This window comes from Bufo gargarizans, chromosome 9, assembly GCF_014858855.1.
Source record: "Bufo gargarizans isolate SCDJY-AF-19 chromosome 9, ASM1485885v1, whole genome shotgun sequence".
Taxonomy (NCBI): domain Eukaryota; kingdom Metazoa; phylum Chordata; class Amphibia; order Anura; family Bufonidae; genus Bufo; species Bufo gargarizans.
The window spans coordinates 139,939,208-139,966,673 of NC_058088.1; the positions used below are offsets into that span (position 1 = coordinate 139,939,208).

Consider the following 27,466-nt stretch of genomic DNA (forward strand, 5'->3'; position numbering starts at 1 on the left):
AAGAAAAATAGATTCTGAGTTCATGTCGCCGGTTATATGTGTTGGAAGCATGGCTGGGAGTCATCAGGGTGGCAGCAGTGGGAGGTAGCCAAACGTACCCGGAGCCAAACGTACCCGGGGTAGAGCACCTCGCAGCAGCCTACCTACCCGGGAAGTAGTGGTGCAGGGGTTCACGAAGTAGTGGCGGTAGCAGTCTGTCAGTGCAGCGGTTATATGTGTTATTTTGAATTTCAGTAAAAAAAAAAAATACATTCTCTTCTCAGTTCACGTCGATGGCAGTTATATGTCTTGGAAGCTTTTAGTGGCCTATTTCAGTACAAAAAGAAAAATATATTCTCAGTTCACGTTGGCATTATTCAGCGTTCAGAGATGTAGTAATATGCGGTAAAATCTTTTGTGACTTATTTGGGTGGAAAAACAAATTGTATTCAGTGTTCAGCGCTGTAGTGATATGTGGTAAAATCTTTATTGAAGTATTTCGGTTGGAAAACAAAATTTATTCTACGGTCAGCGCTGCCGTTATATGCAGTAAAATCTTTAGTGACATATCTTGATGACCTTCGGGACTCTTCTGGGCTCAAAGCTATCTTGACACTTTGTTTTGTCATTGTCTGTAGCTACTAAAGGGCTGTTCATGCTAGGTAGGTTCCACCAGAAGTATCTTGTCTCTGTCATTCTGCCATTCTGTGGCCTCCTGATTCTGCTGCCACCTCCAGACTCTGTCGTTGTGCCACTCTGTGGCCTACTCATGCTGCTGCCACTTCCAGATTCGGTCATTGTGCCACTCTGTGGCCTCCTCCTGATGCTTCTGCTGCCACCTCCAGACTCTGTCATTGTGCCACTCTGTGGCCTACTCATGCTGCTGCCACCTCCAGACTCGGTCGTTATGCCACTCTGTGGCCTACTCATGTTGCCGCCACCTCCAGACTCTATCATTGTGCCACTCGGTGGCCTCCTCATGCTGCTTCCACCTCGCCACTATGTCATAGGTCCACTCTGTGGAATTCTCATGCTGTTCCAAGCCTTCCCCACTTCATGATTGGTCCACTTTTTTGTCTTTCGGAGTGGCTGACATCATCATTTATTTGACACGTCTTCTGATCTGTGTAGCAGCTTTAAGGCCTGTATGGTCCCATCGGAATTGGCTTATGAATTAGTAGCCAAAAGCAGGAGTGGGATGAGTGGGTAGAAAACACAGAAGACTTGCAAATATTCGGTTCACGTGTCCATCTCTGTTTTAGATCCACTCCTGTTTTTTATAGCATTAGCAATACTGATGGATTACTGACCAAATGCTGACCAAGTGAAGTCAAATGCAGACAGGATCCGTTTTTTTAGGAGTTATTGTTGTGACGGATCAGAGGAAGGGCAAAATAATCAGTGACGTCAACACAAACTTAATGCTGACACCCTCTACAAACTAGGCGTTTAATAGAACAGGTTCTGTAGATATCTATGTGGAATCAGCTAACGAGGGTGTAAAAGGAGTGTGCTTCTTCTTAACGCTAACATCTACCTGTAAAGCTGAGTTGATACTTCAGTTATTTGGTCAGTTTTGGCCCTGTGACTGCCCAAATGAGTGAAGTATGCAGTGATTCTAAGAGCGACACCTGTCATACTAACTCATAGTATTGTTTCACTACCACAGCAGACTCCCTATGCGTGTTACTGCAAGGCCCAGTGTTCTACACCCCTATAAAGGCTTTCTGCAGCCCGGAAATTGCCATTTTTAGCGTGATCAAAGCAAATTTTTCCCAAAAATTAGGCGAATCGGACAAATCAAATTTTTGAAAATTCGCTCATCTATAGTTATAATAATATTTTGCAGGCTGGTCTTCTAATATTGTTAAAAAAGAGGGAACTGGAGGTCCTGTGACAGTACATGCCAGTGTAGACCATGGTATGCTGCATCCTGTGGTGAACAAAGTAGAGTAATGTGGATTATGGCTTTCAGGAAGTGTAGCTTCACAGTGATTGGTTGTGTGTGGTGTATGACATATTAATATCAGGAGACAGTGCCATGTATGCTAAGGGCACTGTGATTGAAGTGTGCTGATATGTTTTAGTCTAGAATACAGTCTCTGTAGAGTCTCTGTGGACTTGTCTGTCCACAGTTTCTCTGTAATACAACAGTAATGCAGACATATTTTATTGTTCTTGTCGCTGTATTTTTGCTTTACAATATAAAATATTGCTTTCAACTCCAAAGTCCATACTGGGAGATTTATCAAAACTGGTATAAAGGAAAACTAGCTTAATTGCCCATAGCAACCAGATTCCACCTTTCATTTTTTCAGAGCTCCTTTGGACAATGAAAGGCGGAATCTGATTGCTTGCTATGGGCAACTAAGCCAGTTCTACTTTACACCAGTTTTCATAAATTAGCCTTTGTTTAATTTGTCAAATAAGGGAAGAAGTGATTTGCCATGCATGATTGTCAAGCCTCTGTATGTAATTCTAGTTCTATAAAAACTTCTATAGAAGAAACCATAACAAAATGATGATAAATTGGAGATGTAGGTGGATACCTGCTATGGTCTTTTTTGGAGTTGACTCAGAAGCTGCAGATGTCTTATGTTCTTGATCTTGGCTTTGATGATGAGAGAAGCCAATTATAGTCCTTCTGCGTCTTAGCGAGGTCTTTGGGTTCACAGCAGTCTCTGTGTTGAACAGTGAGTGGTGGGAGCTGGCATGCTTGTCAAACAGTTCTCCTGCAGGTGAAATAATAGAAATGTCCAGTTATGCGTCTGGGTACTAATAACCTACATGTGTGTGTGTATATATATATATATATATATATATATATATATATGTCCTCCTAAAGGGAATGACACTGGGAGAGTTAGTTGTAGAGAAGGATCTGGGTGTACGTGTAGATAATAAACTAACTACTAGGGTCTTGCAGGTAGTGTTGTGAAAAGGATATTTAGTTAGGTAGATTGAGTTACTAGGTAGAAAGTCAGGTTTTATCATTAGTGTTCGCATAGGTACAGTTAGTGTACAGCGGTCTTACAGTCAGGGCAGAGGTTCATAACTTCATGTGTTGAACTACACAGAGATAATTTAACAGTACTCTTTATTCTGTGCGTTAGTCAGACTTTTTTTGTCCACAAACCTGGTGCAAACATTCTATAGCTCATAGGCATATTTCCCAACATTACAAGCAGCATAAAGTATGCCATGCATTGTGCTCAATTGCATCTTTTTCTTTCAAAAAACCTGTTGCAATATTTCTACCATTTATAAGTGTTCAAAAACCTTATTTTAATTTATGCGCTGATGTATTCTGCAGCAACTTTACAGATATTAGCATCAGGCTGTCCCTAATGGGGTTCACAGTCTAGTTTCCCTATCAGTATGTCACTATAGGGAACTTAATATGTGGGAGGAAACCAGAGCACCCAGAGGAAACCTATGGCGAACATACAAACTCCATGCAGATGTTGTCCTTGGTCAGATTTGATTTGACCACTAAGCCATCATGCTGCTCATACTGTGTTTATAGCAGTGTATAGTGTGGTGGCAGCCAAGAGATGTTTAATTGAGCTGCATTTTATTTAAAAAACTGTTGCAATTTTTCTACCATTTATAAGAGAGTAATTAAGCACATTTTAGCATGCCAATTGTGGTGTATAGTGTGTCCTGAATATCCATGGGCTTTCCCTGCTGCTGCAAATTCAGTTGGAAAAAAACTGTCAATCAGTGACAGGGGCAGATATACTGTAGCCAGAAGCTCATGAATATCAGAAATCGGCATGCTCTGGAGCTCTTAGAATCTGGCAGCATAAAACTGGATACAAGATTCTCTTTAATACATCTTTTTTGGATTGAGAGCAGATAGAGTACTGATTAACTAGGTGAGTGGCCTTTCTCAGGATACAAAGGAGAACTACTACCCCTCAAATCCAGACAATGGCCTCTCATCCAGTTAAGCCAGTTCTGTTTGCTTTTCACCGATGAGGGGCAATCTCTCTAAAACAGCTGCCTGTAGATGAAGTACTGAATCAGCTATCATCCAAGTTAGAATTCATGGCCTATTTAAAAATTCAAGCCTTTACTAGCTACCTTACATCTGGTGGCATCAGAGGTTTAGCTTTCTTTTCTTTTTCGGAAAGAGAAAATCTGCATATCGTTTTCCCAGAATCCAGAGGAGCATTGCCTGGCCTATAAGACTCTTACGCTTAATAAATGCTCTCCATAAGGAGAAATAGTACCTCTAAAAAAATTATACAGCAACTTAAAGGGACCCTTTCATGTCAAAATACCACTTTTAGATATGAACATACCCTTATCAATACAAGCATATTGTCCCTGGTGTCTCTTTTTGTTGTTGAGAAAATTTAGTTTACATTTTGTTCCTGCCATATTCTAATAATCATCTTGAAGTCAAGGAGGCTGTGTCTTCATATGAATAGATGTACCTATGTCCCATTAGATTTGCCTATATAAACAGCATGCGTGTGGGAAAATGCCCCAGGTTTAAAGGAACAAAGGAACAAGAGACAGCTGGCTTCCCGTCAATTGCAATACCTACTTGAAAGTTTCAGGGGATCTCCTGTTATCCTCTGTCTTCTCCATAGCAGGGGTGGGCAAAATTACCAAGGCTATATACCGTGTTGTATACTGTAACTGAGGCTAGTTTCACACTAGCAGCAAGGAACTCCGGAAGGCTGTTCCGGCGGGTGAACTGCCTGTCGGATCCGTGCTGCCGCTAGTGCACCCATGCCCCCCGACTACCGCTTTGGCCCTATTGACTATAATGGGGGCGGGCCGGAGTTCCGGTGGCAGCATGGCAAACATGTTGAAAGGTGGCCGGAATAAAAGTACGACATACATGAAGACTAATTTTCAAACAGTCTTGTTACGGCACCCCGGGCATAAAAGGGGGTAATAGCAATTTAAGAGATATTCCCTTTCCAGATGCAAAGGCAGCTACTAAAGACACCAATCTCCCGAACTAGAAACAATATGAATGCTGCATACAGCCGAATAGGAAAAACCATATGAAAGGTTTACACTCCTAGCAGTTGAACTGGAACAGCATACAATCCCCCCAAGAACGAGACCAAGTTATGTGTTGAGGGTAAAGCAGTGGACAGCCAGAGCTGTGTGTTTATTGTTCCTATATACACATTCTTACACATTAGTACCACCCACAGGGTTTTGTAAAACAACCAGTACAATACACTCAGACACTCCCACACAAAATCCTCCCCTCTGCCTGTGATACAATTACCTTACACAATGGGTTGGTGTAATTATCACAGGCAGGAAAATGCACAGTTTCACACAATGTCTTTTGTCCTGGAGACAATTTGGAAGTAATCCAATTTATCTCCAAGGGCAGAGGAAAAACTCTATTAGCCACATGGTAGCAAAAGACAATAAAATACATAAAAAATATTTAACTGTGCAGATATTGCATAAAACATAGCCATTTAACATATCCCTAGATAGCTCCAGTCTGAGTGCATATTATTAGGTGAATGACACTCAGACTAAACAAATAGAGTAGAATCACCATGGAGCCAAAGTCTTTCACATAGTTTTTCGTTATCCGAATGGGCTCCATGGCATAGCTATCTGGGGTATCACTGTGCAAATAGGGGAAGTACCAAATGACCCGGCTTTCATGTCTTTGCAGGGGAAAATCAAGCGTTTCAACATGGGGCCATAGTATAAAGGGAGCAGGCTGGAAACCAGGCTTCTCCAATGCAATGTGGCGAGATTAGTCTAGTCACAAGTCTTGTTTACTGATGAGTGCTGTGCAACCCTGGATGGCCCAGATGGATGGAGTAGTGGATGGTTGGTGGATGGTCACCATGTCCCAACAAGGCTGCAATGTCAGCAAAGAGGTGGAGGAGTCATGTTTTGGGTCGATATCATCAAGGAGAGAGCTAGTATGCCCCTTTAGGGTCCCTCAAGGTGTGAAAATGATTGGTTAAGTATATAGAGTTTCTGGCCGACCACTTTCTTCCATGATACAAAAAAAAAAGAACTGTGTTTTCTGTAGCAAATTCATGTTCATGCATGACAATGCATTCTCATGCTGCAAAGAATACCTCTAAATCATGAGCTGCTATGGGCATAAAAGGAGAGAAACTCATGGTGTGGTCACCATCCTCCTTGACCTTAACCCTATTGAGAACATTTGGAATGTCCTCAAGAAAAGATCTGTGAGGGTGGGAGGCAGTACACATCAAAGCAGCAGCTCTGGGAGGCTATTCTTACATCCTGCAAAGAAATTCAAGCAGAAACTCACAAGTTCAGTGGATGCAAGAATTGTAAAGGTTATATCAAAGAAAGGGTCCTATGTGAACATATTAACATAGTTTATATGGCTGAAAAAAGACATCTGTCCATCCAGTTCAGCCTGTTATCCTGCAAGTTGATCCAGAGGAAGGCAAAAAAAAAAAAAAACTGAGGTAGAAGCCAATTTTCTTCACTTTATGGCGAAGAATTATTTCCCGACTCCAATCAGCCAATCAGAATAACTCCCTGGATCAACAACCCATTTGTAGTAGCTATAGCTTGTAATGTTATTACACTCTAGAAATACATCCAGGCCCCTCTTGAACTCTTTTAGTGAACTCACCATCACCATCCTTAGTCTCACTGCTCTTACCGTAAAGAATCCTATTCTATGTTTATGTACAAACCTTCTTTCCTCCAGACGCAGAGGATGTCCCATTGTCACAGTCACAGTCCTGGGGATAAATAGATGATAGGAGAGATCTTTGTATTGACCCCTGATATATTTATATATAGTAATTAGATCTCCTCTCAGTTGTCTTTTTTCTAAAGTGAATTACCCTAATGTTGATAATCTGTCAGGTTACTGTAGTCCCCCCATTCCAGTTATTAATTTAGTTGCCCTCCTCTGTATCCTCTCCAGCTCTGCTATGTCTGCCTTGTTCACAGGAGTCCAGAACTGTACACAGTACTCCATGTGTGCTCTGGATTGTGATTTGTAAAGGGGTAGGGGTATGGTCTCATCACGGGCATCTATGTCCTTTTGTTGCAACCCATTATCTTATTGGCCTTGGCAGCAGCTTCCTGACACTGGTTTTTACAGCTTAGTTTGCTATTCACTAAAATCCCTAGGTCCTTTTCCATGTCACCCAGTGTTTTAGCATTTAGTATGTACGGGTGGCTTGCATTATTCCTTCCCATGTGCATAACCTTACATTTGTCAGTGTTAAACCTCATCTGCCATTTATCTACCCAAGCCTCCAATCTATCCAGATCCATCTGTATCAGTATACTGTCCTCTTCCGTGTCAATTACTTTACACAGTTTAGTGTCACCTGAAAAAAATTATATTTTACTGTGCAAGCCTTCTACAAGATCATTAATAAATATATTGAAGAGAATAAGGCCAAATACTGACCCCTGAGGTACTCCACTAGTGACAGTGACCCAATCTGAGTGTGTACCATTAATAACCACTCTCTATCACTGAGCCAGTTACTTACCCACATACAGACATTTTCTCCCAGTCCAAGCATTCTCATTTAATATACTAACCTTTTATGTGGTACAGTGTCAAATGCTTTGGAGAAGTCCAGATAAATGACATCCATTGATTCGCCGCAGTCAAGTCTAGAACTTACCTCCTCATATAAACTGATTAAATTAGTTTGACATGACCGATCCCTCATGAAGCCATGCCTATATGATGTTATTTGCTTATTTTTTAAATTGAGGTACTCCAAGATAGCATCTCTTAGAAAACCTTGCAACAGTTTACCCACAACAGATATTAAACTTACCGACCTATAGTTGCCGGGCTCTGTTTTTGGACCCTTTTTGAATATTGGCACTACAAATTCTACGATATGTGCCAATCCTGTGGAACACTCCCTGTCAGTATAGAGTCCTTAAATGTCAGAAATAAGGGTCTGGCTATGACATTACTTAATTCTCTTAGGATATGGGGGTGTATGCCATATGGTCCTAGCGATTTGTCTATTTTAATCTTTTTACTTCGCCGCTGTACTTCTTCCTGGGTCAGACAGGGCACTTTTAATGGGGAATTTACTTGTACATTCTGCATTTCATCTGACAGTTTATTTTCTACAGTGAATACAGTGGGGAAAAAAATATTTAATAGCTTTGCTTTCTCCTCATTGCTCTCTGCAACCCCCCCCCCCCTCATTACTCTGTAGAGGGCTGACACCTTCAGATTTATACTTTTTACCATTTATATAATTGAAAAACATTTTAGGGTTAGTTTTGCTCTCTTTTGCAATTAAACTCTCTGTCTCTAGTTTGGCTGCTTTTATTTGTTTTTTACATATTCTATTTTTTTCTTATTGTTTTTCAGTGCTTCCTCATTACCCTCCTGTTTTAGGGATTTAAATGCTTTATTTTTGTCATTTATTGCTTTCTAATTCTATTTATCCACATAGTTTTTTCTTGTGCCTTAACCTTTTATTCCCATAAAGTATGCACCTCTCACAATTAGCATTTAGGATGCTTTTAAAAATATCTCTCTTTGTGGCTGTATTTTTATTTTTGAGGACTTTGTCCCAGTTAGTTTGGCCTATGGCCTCTCTTAGTTGGCTAAATTTACTTTTTTTTAAGTTTAGTATTTTCGTTCCTCCCTGAAGAAACACTCTTTTGAATAATAATTGGAAGGTTATTACTTTATGGTCACTATTTCCCAGGTGTCCCCCAACCTGCACATCTGTTGTTCTGTCAGATCTATTGGTTAATACTAAGTCCAATATCACCGTTCCTCTATGGGTCCTGAACCAGTTGGAAAAGGTAATTGTCTTTGGTTATTGCCAAGAACCTGTTTCCTTTATGAGATATACAAGTTTCAGTTTCCCAGTCAATATCTGGGTAGTTGAAGTCCGCCATAATAACCACCTCATTATGATTTGCCACCTCGTCTATCTTGTTTAGTAGTATATTGTCTGTGGTCTCTGGTATATTAGGTGGTTTATAATAAACTCCATATGTTCATGTCCCTCACTTATATCTTCCCGGAGTGTGGGCTTCAGACAGGACTTTACATAAAGGCAGACCCCTCCCCCCTCTCTGGTTTTGGCAATCTTTTCTAAACAGACTATAACCCTGTACATTAACTGCCCAGTCATAGCTATCATCCAGCCATGTCTCAGTTATTCCCACTATGTCATAGCTCTCCTCATAAATCACTAATTCCAGTTCCCCAGTTTAATTAGTCAGGCTTGTTGCATTAGTATACATACATTTAAGAGGTTTATGTATATTTTTTACCCTACACTTTTCCTTCTGAACTGTTCTAGTTCCTCCTTCCATTCCTCCCTCAGTCCCATTACCTTTCCCCCGGTCTCTATCTGCACTTTCTTCCCACCTTATAACGTAATTAGCCTAACCCCCAGTCCCTAGTTCAAACACTCCTCCACACTTCTAGCCATCTTCTCCCCCAACACAGCTGCCCCTTTCCCACTGAGGTGCAGCCCATCCCTATGATAGAGCCTTTAGCGACTAGAGAAGTCAGCCCAGTTTTCCAGGAACCCAAACCTCTCTTTCCTACACCAGTTCTTAAGCCACTTGTTAACCTCCCTGATCTCCGGCTGCCTTTCTTGTGTGGCTTGTGGTACCGGTAGTATTTTGGAAAATACTGCCTTTTGAGGTCCTCTCCCTAAGATTGTGACCTAAATCCCTAAAATAATTTTTAAGGATGCTCCACCTACCTCACTTTGCAGGCGATTTGACAATGTACACCTTTCTATATATCCATCCTCCCCTTCATCCCTTCACCATCTCCATATACACTAATACTACCCATACACCTATCCTCATAGTTATAGGGGATCCCCATATCCTTTTGTCTCCAAAGCCTTATCATCTTCACATCTACTCACTTACACCTCCTTCAAGTCATTCATTACATCGCCATTCCCATCTACCCTTATTATTCAATTTTTGTTTTATTTTTTCTTCTCCCTTCATTCAGCTCCATTTTTCCCCTTACACATAGTTCCCACAGTCCCCCCATCACGAGCAGCCTCATCGTCGTCCCCACCTAGGAAAACCAGCTGCAGGTCACGGCCACCTAGAGCATAGACAGCGCGCGCACACACAAGGACAGCTTTAATGTTCATGCCAAGTCAGCTGTCGATCTCAAGTCTCGCCCCTCCGCTATAGAAGGCGTGCTCCCACACACGTGGGAAGCCCGCACCACCCGCAGAAGCATGGATCCCACAGGTATTTCCCCCCAGACCCCCTCTTCCTCCTCTGCCTTACAAAAGACCCCATTATACTACCATATTTTTTGTCCTATAAGACGCACCGGCCCATAAGACGCACCTAGGTTTTTGAGGAGGAAAATAGGAAAAAAAATATTTTGAACCAAAAGGTGTGCTTTTGGTGGGTTTTGAACTAATGGTGGTCTGTGGATGACACTATTATGGTGGATCTGTGGATGGCACTGTTATTGGGGCATCTGTGGGTGGCACTTTTATGGGGACCATTATGGGGGCATCTGTGGATTGGATTGCACTGTTATGGGGGCATCTGTGGATGGCACTGTTATGGGGCTATCTGTGGATGGCATGACACTGCTATGGGGAGATCTGTGGATGGCATGACACTGCTATGGGGAGATCTGTGGATGACACATATATAGCATCTTATCTAATGTGTCATCCACAGATACCTGAGTAGAAGGCTGACTTCTGTAGAAAAAAGGTACAACATCACGGAACAAGAATGTTTAGCCATTAAGTGGGCGGTGGAATCTATAAAATACTGGTTGGGGGGAAAAGGTTTATAGTGGTGACAAATCAGGCTCCGCTGGACTGGATGTGGAGGAACAAAGAGAGAAATAGGAAGGTGGGCAGGTGGGTCATGTCGTTAAAAAAAAAAAAATGCAACTTTTCCATTCAGAACAGGTCCGGGTGATTTCTCTCCTTGCAGAATTTGTAATTCTTGGGGGAGCATCACAATGGAAAACTGCAGGGTAAAAAGGATGCCCTGTCATGAGCATCCTGTTTTGTCGCAAGTGTTCACCCCCACAGGTGTGAACAGAGGGGGTATGTAATAAAGTGCAGGGTAGAGGTATGGTGGGGGTGTATATTTCACCCGGTGGTTCAGTTTAGCTGGGTGAGATAACTGAAATCCAAAAATAGTGTTGCTTCAGCAAGGCATAGCTTGCTGGGGATTGTTTTGTTTAAAGTTGTATGGGCTGGATTTCTTCGGACTGGGAGACAGGTTGGTAGTGTGAATCTCTCAGTCTACACCCCTAGTCCACTACAGGTATTCCCTTTAGCTGAGGAGATCACAGGTGAGGTCAGCTGGGCTATAATCAAGGAGGGATAAGACAACCCTCTGTGTATTACTGGGGGGAGAAGTGACCCTACAGAGAAGGTTGGAGACGGAGACCCTGTGTGTAAACTGTGCTTTAGAGGTGAGTTGGGGAGAAGACCTGTGTATTAGAGCCCAGACAGGCAGGTGTTTATTTAATTTTTATGCTTATGTCTGTGTGGGTGCTAAAGTGCCACAATAAAGCACCAGTTTGGACATTAAATCCGGTTGTGTTCGAAGAAGTCTGTGACCCCCCTAAGAGAGAATGATCCCTTACACTATAGAGGGTGAGGATCATTGTCTCAGCAGTCATGTCTGTGTCAAAAGTGAGCAGGTATAAAGCGACAGAGGATCCAGGAGGTATCATCACCGGTTAGATAAGGGATAGATGTGGTATTGCTATTTTTATTGTTTTTAAGCATTTTCAGATTATTATATATTTTTTTTTTTAAGTCAAATGGCTAGCCAGTCTCTATACAGAAATATCATCAGAAGTTATCAAACTATGTGCATTCTGCTACATATTGTGTATTAAGTTATGCAGTTCTACTTCCAGACCTCCCAACCATCCCAGATTTCAGTACAGTAGCTGTTCTGTGGTCCTAGGAGGGTTGTGGCATGTCCTCCCCAACTGTATCTGCATCCTAAATATGTCAATGGTAAAACAATGGTAAAACAAGTAGCTGTCAGAATTGTGCTTCATCATTCCCTGGCCTGTGCTCTCCCAAGTACCTGCTCAGTAGGAGAGAGCACAAGCCAGGGATTTTGTGCTCTGTCCATCAGGAAAACAGGACTAAGTGAGAATTACTATTTTTATTTTATTAAAACAATAGCGGCTTCTCTATTGTATGGGAGCACTAAGAAGGTAACACTATTGTGATGAGGCACTAAGGGAGCAGAACTAATATAAGGGGGTGCATTATATTGTGTGGGGACACTAAAAGTGCATATCTACTGTGTGGGGCACTTACAGGGCACTCTTACTGTGAGGGGGCACATAGGGGGCTTAACTACTGTGTAGGCGCACTAAAGAGGTATTTTATGAAGTGTGGGCACTACTGAGAAGGCATAACCACTATGTGGGGCCACAAACGGTACTGGGTAGGATTGGGTGTGTAGATATATGGCTTATTAGAAAAATAAATAAAAACTTTCACTAAAATTGCAATTAAGTTAATATGTAAAAACAAAATATCACAGTAAAATCCTATTTTTGTCTGGTGGTACTGCAGTTTCCCACTAGGCCACTGCTAGTGGAAAAGCAGAAATATGCTATAAAAATGTATGTGATGTAATATATTACAGATGTTCTGCACTATTTTATAATATTATCACTGGTTTCCATTACTTGCATAGAAAATACTGTGTTATGACTTTAAATATACAGTGTAAGCTGCTCATGGGTTAATACAGCCCCTGAGATGCTTTCTGGAAGGATGGCAGAGCTTAAAGGCTATGTACACCTTTTGGGGACAATTATTGCATTGTACTCATTTTGAGCTAAAAAGCATTTTTTCAATTGGTATTTACTGACAATATGGAATCCTTTCCTGTGTACAGAGCTGAGATGCTCTACTAGCTGCCTGTGGGTTTTTTGTCTTTTCCGTCATCTGGGGAGCAGACAGACTTCTTATTTCTGCTCTCACATTATAAACACTTATTATCTTACTGATAAGAATGTGGATTAAATACCGTAAGTGTTCATGACAAGTGATGAGCGGACCCATGGATGTTCGGGTTCGATGGGTTTGGCCAAACTTTATTTCAAAGTTTAGTTCGGGTCCTGAGCTTGACCTGAACACCGAACCCCATTGAAGTCAATGGAAACCCGAACTTTGGGGCTGAAAAATGGCTGCAAAATACTGTGTTCTGAAACCTCAAAATTGCTTTATGTCACCAACACAATTAACAGACTGATAAACTGTCCTATAACAGTTAGGCCAAATGCACACGGCCGTGTTTGACGTCCGTGAGCGGTCCGTGGAACCACGGGCTGGATTCCTGCTGAGAGCAGGAGCGCACGGCGTCATTGGGTGCTATGACGCCGTGCGCTCCCTGCTGCCGCCACAGTACAGTAACACACTGGTATAGTTAATACCAGTGTATCACTGTATTGCGGCGGCAGCAGGGAGCGCACGGCGTCATAGCAACCAATGACGCTGTGTGCTCCTGCTCTCAGCAGGAATCCAGCCCATGGTTCCACGGACCGCTCACGGCCGCCAACCACGGCCGTGTTCATGAGCCCTTAGACGAATGAAAATATGGTGTTGTGAACCCACAACATTTCTTTGTCACCACCACAATTAACAGACTGATTAACTAATGTATTTCCGTGTGAGGTATATCTCCTTCTCAAAAAATGTGTTATGTCACTGACACAATTAACAGACTGCTTAAATCTCCTATAACAGGCAAATTAAAATGTGGTGTTCTGAACCCACAAATTGCTTTATGTCACAAACACAATGAACAGACTGATTAAATCCTCTATAACAGTAAAACAGATAAAAATGTAGAGTTTTGAGACACAAAAATGGCTTTAGGTCACTCACAGACTGAACAGGCCTATTAGGCATTGCAATTCTGTGTCACTGGTGCAAAGGTGTTGTATTGCACCCACATAAATGCCTATAGGTCACACCCACAGAGTTTTTAAAAACAACAAAAGCCTAACACTGTCCCTCAGTGCAACAGCGTCCTGTCCCAACACAAGTCAAAGAAGAATGGTGCCGCAACATGCGATCCAGCATTTATGCATGCATGCCCACAGCTAAAAAGCTTGCTGATTGGCTGTGCTGCAGCCTTTACCAAGCTTTATTTAACATCCAAACAATTAACACAAACACAGACTTTAGCACCAATGTCTATGTTTGGGTACCTGGACACCGCAATGTTCGAAATGAACCCGAACAATACTGTTGTGGTCTGCTCAACCCTATTTATAACCTCTTAGTCGTTTCGAGAAGTGTTATTAGATGACGGTCACAAAGTACAAGTGAAAGTACCAGTCACAGTTAAAAAAGACCAATTGAAAATATAATTTTTAGCCTTAACCCCTTCATGACCAAGCCATTTTTTACCATAAGGACCAAGTCACATTTTGCAAATCTGACATGTTTTACTTTATTTGGTAATAACTCTGGAACACTTTTACTATCATGTAGTGGTAAATTTGAGTCAATATGTTTCACCTTTATTTATAAAAAAAATCAAAATTACAGAAAATAATTTTTGAAATTTGAATGTCTTTGCTTTTAAAGCAGATTGTGATGCCTCATAAAATAGTTGGTATTGTACATTTCCCAGATGTCTAGTTCATGTTGGCATAATTTTTCAGGAAGTTAGAAGGCTTAGAATTTTAGAACAGTTCTTAACCACCTCCGGACCGCCTAACGCAGATGTGTGGTCCGGAGGTGGCAGCGCTGCGCAGAGTCACGCATATACGCGTCATCTCGCGAGACGCGAGATGACGCGAATATGCGCCCGCGCATGCGCAGTTCGCGCCGGCATTTCGTTCAGGACTATTTCGTCAGCAACCTGCCAGCCGTGATCATTGGCTGGCAGGTTGCTGATTTTTTAAAAATCCAATCAGAGAGCCGAATAACAGATCATATTTGTAAATATGATCTGTTATATGGCTGCCTGCTCCTCTGCTGGTTCTTTTCGTCGGTTGGATCCAGCAGAGGAGCAGGCTTCACAGTGAGTACACCAACACTACACACTTAGCCCCAGATCACCCCCCTGAACCCCAATTAACCCTTTGATCACCCCTTTGATCGCCCCTGTCAATCACAAGTGAAAAGAAAAAAGTAATCAGTGCAAACTGTCACTTTTTTTTTTCACTGGTATTGACCGTTAGGTTTCAGTATAGTTTAGGCCCCTTGGTTAGGTAGTTTAGGGATCGGTTAGCGCCCAGCCCACTGCACCGCAGTCCGTTATTCGCTGATTAGCGTATCGCTAATCAGCATTTGTACTTTTATAGTATCTGGAAGTGATAAAAACTGATCACGGTCAGATCTATAATTGTACTAGTGTCACTTTAGTTCTCCCTCCACCCAAAACGCAGTGTTTGCCCGATCAGGCCTGATCGCTCGCCCACACGTGCGTTCGCCCACACCCGCCCCACCGCAGTGACCCAAAAAAAATTTTTTTTTGATCGCTGCACATTCAATTTACACGCACTGCGGCGATAAAAAAAAATCCGTTTTGATATTTTTTATCAACCGCAGCGGCCTCCGGTACTTCGCTAGCCTCCCCTTTGTAAGACAGGCTTGCTTTTTTTTCTTGGGTAGTCTCAGGGAATACCCCTAAATTTAGTTGCCCACATGTCTAACAGGGGGTATTCCTCTGAAGAGGCCTACAGGCTTCTGACCCAGTCGGATGAGGAGTGGGAACCCTCATCTGATGAATCCAGCGGGTCAGAATACGAACCTGTAGAAAGCAGTGGCTCTCTGACCCAAAGTTCGGACAAGGAGGCTGAGGTCCCTGATAGCACCAGGCGTACCCGGCCCCGTGTCGCTAGACCGCAGGTTGCGCAGGATCCGCTTCAAGAGCAGCAGAGTGGGGCTGGTGCTGTCGGATTACGTGGTGAGGCATACACCAGCAGCCCAGCCCTCCCTGGACCTAGTACCAGCACTGCCGTACAACCTGGTGAAGTAGCGAGCACCAGAAGGGCAGTTGAAGCTGGTACGGTGGCACGTGCAGTAGTGACCCCGTCGCAGCCACCGCAAAGACGTGCCCGTAGAGCCCCTAGAATCCCAGAGGTGCTGGCAAACCCTGATTGGCAGTCCCCAACTTCAGCCGCACCTGTAGTTTTCCCTTTCACCGCCCAGGAGTTCGGGTTGAGACAGCTCAGATCGGTTCGGCCCTGGGATTTTTTGAGCTGTTCTTGACTGCGGAGCTTTTAGACTTAGTTGTGGCAGAAACAAATCGGTATGCCACACAATTTATAACCGCCAACCCGGGAAGCTATTATGCCCAGCCTTTCCGGTGGAAACCAGTCCAAGTTTCCGAAATTAAAACTTTTCTGGGCCTCCTCCTCAACATGGGCCTGACAAAAAAGCATGAATTGCGGTCATATTGGTCCACGAACCCGATTCATCACATGCCCATGTTCTCTGCTGCTATGTCCAGGACATGATTTGAGGTCATCCTGTGTTTCCTGCACTTTAGTGACAACACCGCCTCCCGTCCCAGGGGCCACCCTGCTTTTGACCGGCTCCACAAAATTCGGCCCCTCATAGACCATTTCAACCTGAAATTTGCAGATATTTATACCCCAGAGCAAAACATCTGCATAGACGAGTCCCTAATACATTTTACCGGGCGCCTTGGCTTCAAACAATACATCCCAAGCAAGCGCGCCCGGTATGGGGTCAAATTGTATAAGCTCTGTGAAAGGGCCACAGGCTATACCCACAAATTTCGTGTCTATGAGGGAAAAGATCAGACCCTGGAGCCGGTCGGTTGCCCTGACTACCTGGGGAGCAGTGGGAAGACAGTTTGGGACTTGGTGTCACCCTTATTCGGCAAGGGGTACCATCTTTATGTGGACAATTTTTACACAAGTGTGGCCCTCTTTAGGCATTTGTTTCTAGAACGGATTGGCGCCTGTGGTACCGCGCGAACTAGTCGCGCGTGCTTCCCCCAACGGCTCGTTAGCACCCGTCTTACAAGGGGGCTGAGGGCCGCACTGTGTAACAAAGAACTGCTCGTGGTGAAATGGAGAGACAAGCGTGACGTTTACATGCTCTCCTCCATTCACGCAGACACGACAATACAAATTGAGCGAGCAACCCGTGTCATTGAAAAGCCCCTCTCAGTCCACGACTATAACCTCCACATGGGAGGGGTGGACTTCAATGACCAGATGTTGTCTCCGTATTTAGTTTCCCGCAGAACCAGACGCTGGTATAAGAAGGTGTCTGTATATTTAATTCAATTGGCTCTGTACAATAGTTTTGTTCTCTACAGTAAGGCTGGGAGAACTGGATCCTTCCTCAAATTTCAGGAAGAGATCATCGAGAACCTCCTGTACCCAGGAGGTTCCGTGGCCCCATCCACCAGTGTAGTTAGCCGTCTACACGAGCGACATTTCCCCAATGTCGTTCCTGGTACCTCAACCCAACCGTCACCCCGAAAAAGATGTCGTGTCTGTAGCAGGAGTGGAATAAGGCGTGACACCCGCTATTTCTGTCCTGACTGTCCTGACCACCCTGCCCTATGCTTTAGAGAGTGTTTCCGGAAGTACCATTCACAGGTACACTATTAGCATAGGGATCATCTCACCAGGATAGGCACACAGGGCTATTAGGGCCCATTCACTCACTGCTGCTGCAAACGTCTCCTTTCACATGGGACAAAGTGCATAACGCACTTCGCCACATCTTTGGGCGATTTGCGCTTTGCACATTGACCCATGGGGAAGGAGAGGTTTGTTCTATAAAGGTAAAAAAACAAACAAACAAAAAAAAAAACACACCAGTAAGCAAACACGTTAATGTTCAGTTCAAAAAGTTAAAGTTACATGTTCTGTTGCAAAGTTAATAAAATTATTGCGTTGCGGCCTGGTTTTTTCTTTTTTTTTTCTTTTTACCTTCCAGGTGGACCAACCGATCGACCAGCTGCAGCACCGATGTGCATTCTGACAGAAGCATTGCGCTGCTGTCAGATTACACGCAAGTCGGTGAATGCGGCGCTGCAAGACGGGATTTTCTCCTCTGCAGTAACAGATATGTTTGCCGAGGCATACGAGCTGAGGAGGAGGCGGCGTTCCTATGCTTTGGCAAACAATTTGTATATATATAAAAAAAAAAAAAAAAATAAATAAAATAAAAATCCCGGCAATGATTTATTCATCCACATCGATTGATGCGAATGGAGATATCTGGTTTGCCAGGGCATACGAGCTAAGTGGGTATGGATGTAGGGCGGAGCTCCTCTATGTCCTGGCAGACGCCTTTCCCCTCCATTTTTTTTTTTTTTTGGCAGAGATTTTTTCATCCACATTGATCAATGCGAATAAAGAAATCTGTGCCTTTCATTTTTTTCTTTCAGCCCAGAGGCTGAACGGAAAAAAAAAATCTCATTACCTGTATGCTCAATATAAGGAGAATAGCAGAAACTCCTAATGCTGGCCATACATGTAATGATTGCGGAGACCCTCAAATGCCAGGGCAGTACAAACACCACACAACTGACCCCATTTTGGAAAGAAGACACCCCAAGGTATTTGCTGAGGGGCATATTGAGTCCATGAAAGTTTGAAATTTTTGTCCTAAGTTAGCGGAAAGTGAGACTTTGTGAGAAAAAAAAAAATCTATTTCCGCTAACTTTTGCGAAAAAAAAAATAAAAAATTCTATGAACTTGCCAGGCCCCTCATTGGATACCTTGTGGTGTCTTCTTTCCAAAGTGGGGTCACATGTGGGGTATTTATACTGCCCTGGCTTTTTAAGGGCCCTAAAGCGTGAGAAGAAGTCTGGGATCCAAATGTCTAAAAATGCCCTCCTAAAAGGAATTTGGGCACCTTTGCGCATCTAGGCTGCAAAAAAGTGTGACACATCTGGTATCGCCGTACTCAGGAGAAGTTGGGGAATGTGTTTTGGGGTGTCATTTTACATATACCCATGCTGGGTGAGATAAATATCTTGGTCAAATGCCAACTTTGTATAAAAAAAATGGGAAAAATTGTCTTTCCTAGAATTTTTTATTTTTTGTCGCAAGTTAGTGGATTATGAGACTTTGTAAGGAAAAAAGAGAAAAAAAAAATCATCATTTTCCGCTAACTTGTGACAAAAACAAAAAATTCTAGGAACTCGCAGTGCCCCTCACGGAATACCGTGGGGTGTCTTCTTTCCAAAATGGGGTTACTTGTGGCGTAGTTATACTGCCCTGGCAATTTAGGGGCCCAAATGTGTGAGAAGTACCTTGCAATCAAAATGTGTAAAAAATGGCCTGCAAAATCCGAAAGGTGCACTTTGGAATATGTGCCCCTTTGCCCACCTTGGCTGCAATAAAGTGTCACACATGTGGTATCGGCGTACTCAGGAGAAGTTGGGGAATGTGTTTTGGGGTGTCATTTTACATATACCCATGCTGGGTGAGAAAAATATCTTGGTCAAATGCCAACTTTGTATAAAAAAATAGGAAAAGTTGTCTTTTGCCAAGATATTTCTCTCACCCAGCATAGGTATTCTGTGAGGGGCATGGTGAGTTCCTAGAATTTTTTATTTTTTGTCGCAAGTTAGTGGAATATGAGACTTTGTAAGAAAAAAATAAAAATAAAAATCATAATCATTTTCCGCTAACTTGTGACAAAAAATAAAAAGTTCTATGAACTCACTATGCCCATCAGCGAATACCTTAGGGTGTCTACTTTCCGAAATGGGGTCATTTGTGGGGTTTTTCTACTGTTTGGGCATTGTAGAACCTCAGGAAACATGACAGGTGCTCAGAAAATCAGAGCTGTTTCAAAAAGCGGAAATTCACATTTTTGTACCATAGTTTGTAAACGCTATAACTTTTACCCAAACCATTTTTTTGGGTAAAAACTACATGTTCTACATGTACAAGACATGTAGAACAATAAATTTGGTGAAAAATTTATATATGGAAATCGTTACATTTTGATTAATAACAAAAAAAGTAAAAATGTCAGCAGCAATAAAATACCACCAAATGAAAGCTCCATTAGTGAGAAGAAAAGGAGGTAAAATTCATTTGGGTGGCAAGTTGCATGACCGAGCGATAAACGATGAAAGTAGTGTAGTGCCGAAGTGTAAAAAGTGGCCTGGTCATGAAGGGGGTTTCAGCTAGCGGGGCTGAAGTGGTTAAAGGGCTTCTGTCACCCCACTAAAGTCTTCTTCTTATTTTTTTGGGCTACTTATAATCCCTATACTGCGATATATCAATCTATAATGCTATTACTCATTTTGGTTCAGTAGTTAATGAAATAAACTGACTTTTATAATATGCAAATTACCTTTCATAAAGCCCCCTCCTCATGTTGATTGACAGGAGGGGGCTCGTCTTCTGGCTAGCCCTGTCTGCGTTCAAAATCTGGCGCCTGCATCGTACCTGTCTTCAGTCGGCCCAGGCGCACTGAGAGGAGGACGCTCGCTCAGCCGCTCCTTCCTCAGTGCGCCTGCGTCGGGTGTAGATGTGACATCATCGGCGCAGGAGCAATGAGGATGGAGCGGCCAAGCGAACGTCCTCCTTTCAGTTCGCCTGGGCCGACTAAAGACAGGAATGGCGCAGGCGCCAGATTTTGAATGCAGACAGGGCCAGCAGAGGACAAGCGCGTTCGCTGGCCCTGTCAATAAACATGAGGAGGGGGCGTCTTAATGAAAGGAGGATGTGGCTGCTACCAGCAAGTAGCCGCCCTACTTGCTGGTATACAGGTAATTTGCATATTATAAAAGTCTTTTTTTTTTATAACTACTGAACCAAAATGAGTAATAGCATTATAGATTAATATATCGCAGTATAGGGATTATAAGTAGCCAAAAAAAAAAAAAAATAATACTTTAGTGGGGTGACAGAAAATGTTTATGAATTTCCAAAACCCACTTTTTAAGGACCAGTTCAGTTATGAAGTCACTTTGTGGGGCTTACATAGTAGAAACCACCCATACATGACCCCATTTTAGAAACTGATTTTACAAACTTTGTTAACCCTATAGGTGTTCCACAAGAATGAGAGGAAAATGGAGGTGAAATTTCTAAATTGAACTTCTTTTGCAGATTTTCCATTTTAATTTATTTTTCCCTGTAACACAGCAAGGGTTAAAAGCCATTTTTCTGCAGGGGCTCTTTTTTTCCCAGGAAGAGCTGACAATTTTATTGGTACCATTTTTGGGTACACAGGATTTTTTTTGATAATTTAATATGACACTTTTTTGGGTCAAGGTGCCCAAAAAATGGCTATTTTGGCACAGTTTTCTATTTTTTTTTTTTAAAAGCGTTCATCTGAGGAGGTAGATCATGTGATATTTTTATAGAGCAGGTCATTACGAGTGCAGCAATACCTAATATGTCTATTTATTTATTTTCAGTTTTATACAATAAAACAATTGTGAAAAAATCATGTTTTTTGTGTCACCATTTTCTGAAAGCTATATTTTTTCTGCTGATTATTCATTTTTTGCAGAAAGAGTTGACATTTTTATAGGTACATATTTTTTTTGATCACTCAGTATTACTCAGTTTTTATTTTTATTTGCTTGTTTTTATGGAATTCACCTTTAGGCGTTAGATCATGTGATATTTTGATAGAGTAGGTTGTTACGGACACGGCAATACCTATTATGTCTATTTTCTACCTGATGCCAAAGAACTTTAGTGAACCCCTTGAGATTGTGTGCAGCTGAAGAATCCCTGAGATTTTGAGCAGCAGAAAACAGTGTGCAAGAATTTTGTCTATGAGGGTAAAGCATGTCTACAGCTACTATAAATCATAGTACTTGTCTCCTTTTTAAAGGGAATCTGTTACCTATTTTGACCATAGCAATGTGCAATAAAGTACCTTCTTACCTTCATGTGTCTTCTTTCTTTTATTCAACACTTGAGGCTGTTGCCCTCTGGAACAGGAGAATCGTGCAGGCGCAGGCACAGGCACTCACCGATACTGTGCCTGCACGGGATTTTGGAGGACAAGAGAGGAGGAAGGGTGGTCCGGAGCAATGAGTAAAAAAAAATGACGTAATGGGGAGGGGGCGGCACCGTAAGCCAAGAGAGGAATAAGTAACGCCCGATGAAGTGAATAAATTAAATGACATTATCCGGAAGGGGGGGGGGGGGGCCGTAGGCCAAGAGAGGAGGAAGCCCGATGGTGCAATTAATAAATTAAATGACGTAGTGGGGAGGGGGCGGCGCCATTCGGCAAGTATGTGGGAGGACATTTATTTCTTAGGAGGCCGGCTGGGCTTGGTAGAGAGACGGGCTGGGCACTGCTGGGGGGGGGGGCGTTACTGGGCACTAGAGCAGAGTAATAACGCCCCTCTGGGCACTTTGGAACCTCATTTGCATATCAGAAAAATTGTTTTTTATAAGAATGAAAAGTTGAATAAAAGAAAGAAGACACATGTAGGTAAGAAGGTACTTTATTGCACATTGCTATGTAAACTGTTTTATATGGTCAAAATAGGTGACAGATTCCCTTTAAAAGCTTCCATTCATATTAGTTTGCAACTTACAGTGGTGCATTGTAGAATGCAGAGAAGTTTTGGATTTACATGCATCCCACAGCTGGCACTGTATCTAAGGAATTGCTATAAAAGGATTTGCATCTCAGAGGGAGTTTAGAGGTCACCCATGGTTTAGCCAGAACTTGTGTCCTAAGATGTTGTTACTCCTGTGTGGCTCTGTTCTGTACTTAATGTTTAGACTTCCAATTTACCTTGTTCAATTCCACTATGACCTGGCTGTTATTCCACACCTCATCACAAGGGGGAACTCCACCTTCAATAAGCCAGGACACTCCACTCAGGATGCGTCCATGTGGAAACTGGCCCTTAACATTCTGTGACCTCCTCATCACTGTGCTGGACCTGGGATTGAGGGAGGAGGACCCAGCCAATTTTGAGTACTGTTATGACACATCTGTTCAGGGGTAGACTAACTATTTGCATACGTCCCAACTGTCCCGGATCCAGTGGCACAGTGCCGGATTTCAGTGGCTGTCCCTCGGTCCCAGAACAACTAAGGTATGTCCTACTCTCAGGCAGATGTCTCTGCAGCCATAGGATGCAGATACAGCTGCTTGTAATGGTGAAGCAGGGAGCCATCCATGTCCTGCTTCACCATTCAGATGCCGTCGCTCCCCAGCAGCAGCATGATATCTGTCATACATTGCGCTGCTGGTCTGTGTACGATGACTATGGCAGCCTCTCTTCCTCCTCCTCCTAAACAGCAGCACAATGTGTAACAGTATCCTAATGCTGCTGCTGGTGAGCTATGATCATCGGAGGAACCAGGTATTTACTTTTTTTTTTTTTTTTACTTTATATGAAGGAGGCACATATCTGACCATAACTATGGTGAAGGGTGCACATATCTGGACATAGCATAGCTACTGTGAAGGGGGCATATCTGGGCATAGCAACTGTAAAGGGGGCACATGTGAGCATTTATACAGTGAAGGGGCAAATTTGGGCATAGCTACTGTGAGGGGCACATTTGGGTATAAGAGGGCATTTCTTGGCATAACTACTGTGAAGAGGAAACAATATGGGCATAGCTAGTGGCTCACTGGTTAGCACAGGTGCCTTGCAGGGCTGGGTCCAAGGTTTGAATTTGACCAAGGACAATACCTGCATGGAGTTTGTATGTTCTCCCAGTGTTTGCATGGGTTTCCTCCAACACTCTAAATACATACTGATAGGAAACTTAAATTGCAAGCCTATTGGGGACAATTTGATGCTAATGTCTGTTAAGTGCTGTGGAATATGGCAGCGCTGTAAAAGTGCATATAATAAAATAAATAAATAAACTACTGTGAAGGGGGCATATGTGAGCATAACTACTGTGAAGGGCAAAAAGTGGGCATAATTACTGTGAGGGGCATGAAGGGGCACATTTATAAAGCCCAGTGTTTTAGACACCAGTCTTAATAAACGTCTAAACCTCTAAGCTGGCGATGGATCTGCCGAAGGTCTAAATGTCTACCTTTTTCTATGTCTAAAACAGGTGTAGAAAATGGTGATTGAGATGGGTTTGATGGCGCTTCCCCACCAAGCCCACAATTTCAGTATAGTAAATAACCCCCAAAATGTATGGTGTTCTTTCTGTGTGTCAGGTAAGACAATAGGGTCATGCATCAAATCTATTGATTAATAAATCATTATTTCTTATCTCAAGGAAATTCCCATTACCATTCTGGAATTGAAAGTTATTGTAGGACAGTGGGATACTTTTTTCCCCTTAGTATTATTAGTATAGTATTTCTACTCGGCATAAACCAGCATAATGGCTGCATGTCACAAAACAGATTTGTCAACAAAGTGCTTTAAAATTACATAAAACTGCAAATGTGAAAATAAAATAATCTGTGGAATTGCATTTGTCCAGTGGCTTAATCAAGGACAGTAGATCATTATGGTAGGATCTTTATAACATACCAGATACATTTATAGGTACAATGTTCGTCTGTATGGAGTTTGACTGATGCCATCGTCTCTCTTCTGGAATAGGAAATGGGAATGCTTTAATCCAGGCCACTTGTTTATCTGGAGTGGTAGGTAGACTCAAACAAGTCTCCCGAGGTCTTACTCCTACTGAAGTTGTTTCATCTTCACTCACTCTTCTGTTGGTTGGCTGTTGATATATCACATGTAGTCGTTAAAAAAAAAAAAGGCTGATATGCATTTGATTTTACCACAGTATTTCTCACACATCTACTAGTTTGTCTAGTTCTAGTTTAGATAGATAATGCTAAAAGATAATGAATCAACTTAGTCACTTTACTAATAGTTTTTATTAAAAGTATCCTATCTTTCCTTATCCTTTGTACATCCATTGGTACATTTGGAATTTTGGCAGGAAGCATATGTATTATGTATATATACACTCCTCAACATTGAAATTGCAACACCAAAAAGGACAAGCCATTTATGCAAATCGAGGATGTAGAAGGTGTCACTATGATCTGCAGATTATCATATTTTCAAGCACCTAGCTCCAATCTTTGGCACGTGGGAGGGGCATAAAAGCCAGATTGAAAGAATAGTTTTGGATAGTGGGATGACTTTTCAACTTACCAGTTATCATTGCTTGTTGCAAACTGAGAGTGATAGAATTCTTGAAGTGAGAGACCTAGATTTATCACTTCAGCAGATTGCTCTGCACCTAGGCTTAAATGTCAACACTGTTCAACATTGCATGTCCCGGGAGTGTTTGGGAGAACAACAGAGAACTGGAATGACAGGAAGAGGTGCACAGAAGCAAACCTCTCCACTGACAGATTGTCTAGAAAAATTGCACATAGTAATGCAAGTAAAATTTACCATTACTGTTCACTGCCCATGGTGGCAAACAGAGTCTGCACAAACCATCAGAAGAAGGTGTTTGCACAACCATGGGCTACCATCCAACATCCAGCTACAGACTTTTCTGCTAACTTCACACCACTGTTCTCAAATGCTATCATGGTGCACAGCAAAACCGCAATGGAAGTATATCCTCTTCCGTGATAAATCCTGCTTTTGTCTCAGATACAATAATAGTTAAAGATTGATCTAGAGGCCACATGGGCAATACCATGAAGAAGCCTTAAAGGGAACATCCGACTGGTCCTACTCCTGGGATTATGGTGATGGGTTGCTTAGTGTACAGTAGTTGGACCCCTCTAGTCTTCATTTCAGGTACACTAACAGCTTGATGTTGCATTGAATTGGTCATGGAACCAGTGTTACTGCCATATCTCCAAAGTGTCCCAGGAGCTATTATTCAAGAGAACAACACCAGGCGGCATGTTGCTCATACTACTGTGAAGCAGGCTGTATGGCATAAACGTGCTACAATGACCTCATCAATGGTCTGCAATTGAAAAGGAAGCTGCTAGCATAGCTTGATGATTTGCCATCCCAAGTGTATTCACTGCACCACAACTAGGGATGAGTGAATCGACTTCGGATAAAACATCCAAAGTCGATTCGCATAAAACTTTGTTTCAATACTGTACAAAGCGAACGCTCCGTACAGTATTAGAATGTATTGGGTCCGATAAGCCGAAGTTATTACTTTGCCAAGTCTCGCGAGACTTAGTAAAATAACTTGACAAAAAGGATTACTGTAAAAAAACATTTCCCGAACTTGGGTTTGGTTCCAAGTGGTACCTTCACGAAGTAATAACTTTGGCTCATCGGAGCCAATACATTCTAATACTGTACTCCGTACAGTATTGAAACAACGTTTTATGCAAATTGACTTTGGACGTTTCAACCAAAGTCGATTCGCTCATCCGTAACTACAACGATTAATAACCTCACAGATTGTAACTGGGTGTGTTTCTGCACATGGCACTCATACTCAATACTGAATCAATCAAGATACTTTAAATATTCTGCTCCCATTTTTTAACATCTGCATATCATTAACATGTCTACGATTTCAGTAATTTCACAACTTTTCCTTTGTGTTGCAATATCAGTGCTTGAGTAAATGAAAGCAGGATATGACACAGGGAGAAAATCTGAGCTGTTTGACATATAGTAAAAAAAACTAATAAATAAATAAAACAGTAAATCCTGACAGGATTCATAGGAGAGATAAATAGTCCTGATCATCCCATCCATCACAGTAGCTCCCTGAGGCTGATGGCAGAGGAAACAGGCTAAGCTAAGTGGTGGAGAAGATGCAGCAATGCATATATGGAATGTGAAGGACTGCAAGTTGCTGAAGGCAAGAGGGACAGCATTTGGAAGATGCTTGCTGGGCTGCTTAATAATGGAGAGTCTTTGCTCAATGGATTATAGCGTTGATCCTCTGCAACCTATGGTGGTGAAGCAGCATGGAGTGAAGAAAAAGTTAAGGCTTCATGCACATGACAGTGAAAAATAAACATGTGACGGTCATTTAGGTAACCATTTTTAGCACCAATGAAAGTCTAAGGGGCTATTCACATGGCCGTTAATAGCGACTGTGAAAAATAGGACATGGTCCAATTTTTGGCCATTTTCAAGGCCATACAGACCCAAATGAAATCAATAGGACCGTTTTTAAAGGCCTCTTAGACAGAAGTGCACCTGTCTAATGGCCGTAAAAACTGGTACACTTGGACAATGTGACCTTTTAGGGGTTAAAAAAATCCTGTGCTCAGCATGATGACGTCCCAGCGCGCTCATGCTGGGATCGTGAGGTGAGTTTTCTTTTTTTGGGCTAAAGCAAAACATTACAGCTGGGTACCAGTATGGGGGATATTATGGGCCACTATGGGGGATATTACTAATTCTTGGGGCCACTATGGGAGACATTACTTAAGCTGGGTGCCACTATAGGGGACATTACTAATTCTTGGGGTCACTATAGGAAACGTTATAACTGCTGGGGGCCACTATGGAAAGCATTAATAATGCTGGGGGGCACTATGAGGGACATTATTACTGCTGGGGTTACTATTGGGGGAAATTTTACAGATGGGCCATTATGGCGGACAGTATGTGTACTAAGGGC

At 42.4% G+C, this 27,466-nt stretch overlaps 1 protein-coding gene across 4 annotated transcripts in view; it reads right to left on the minus strand.

The window, feature by feature from the left end:
- NHSL2 (NHS like 2) overlaps window positions 1-27,466 on the minus strand; it is a 637,228-nt gene that overhangs the window by 203,002 nt on the left and 406,760 nt on the right. For all 4 annotated transcript variants that reach the window (XM_044305807.1, XM_044305803.1, XM_044305805.1 and 1 more), the window contains 2 exons: window positions 24,415-24,610; window positions 2,529-2,711 (listed from right to left, as the gene is read on the minus strand). In XM_044305807.1, coding sequence (XP_044161742.1) covers window positions 2,529-2,711; window positions 24,415-24,610 — 379 coding nt within the window. The remainder of the gene's footprint in view (window positions 1-2,528; window positions 2,712-24,414; window positions 24,611-27,466) is intronic.